General features: G+C 59.4%; 1 protein-coding gene across 1 annotated transcript in view; it reads right to left on the reverse strand.

Moving 5' to 3' along the window:
* Positions 1 to 220, reverse strand: part of LOC104508006 (peptidyl-prolyl cis-trans isomerase A-like) — a gene marked incomplete at its 5' end in the record, with an annotated part of 886 nt that extends 666 nt beyond the window's left edge. The window contains 2 exon segments of the mRNA XM_010149468.1: positions 1 to 79; positions 175 to 220. The exon segment at positions 1 to 79 is cut by the window's left edge and continues 10 nt beyond it. Of these exon segments, the coding sequence (XP_010147770.1) occupies positions 1 to 79; positions 175 to 220 (125 nt within the window).
* Between the last annotated feature and the right edge of the window lie 51 nt (positions 221 to 271).

Raw genomic sequence — 271 nt, forward strand, 5'->3', positions numbered from 1 at the left:
CAGCCGGGCCGTGCCCTGTGGAAGCAGGATCCCTTGTAGCCAAATCCCTTCTCGCCAGTACTCAGGGCACGGAAGTTTTCTGCAAAGGAGAAAGAAAACCGCTGCGAATGGCTTGTTTTGCCCAGAATTAGGGAGCGCGTCGGAGTCTGGCATGGCCAGCGCTGCTTTACCAACCTGCTGTCTTGGGGACCTTGTCTGCAAACAGCTGCAAGGAGACGAGAGGCCGTTAGTCAGGTTGGGGTGACGACCAGCCGCTCCCCCCCTACCCCCG

This window comes from Eurypyga helias, unplaced genomic scaffold, assembly GCF_000690775.1.
Source record: "Eurypyga helias isolate BGI_N326 unplaced genomic scaffold, ASM69077v1 scaffold29963, whole genome shotgun sequence".
NCBI classification, from domain to species: Eukaryota; Metazoa; Chordata; class Aves; order Eurypygiformes; family Eurypygidae; genus Eurypyga; species Eurypyga helias.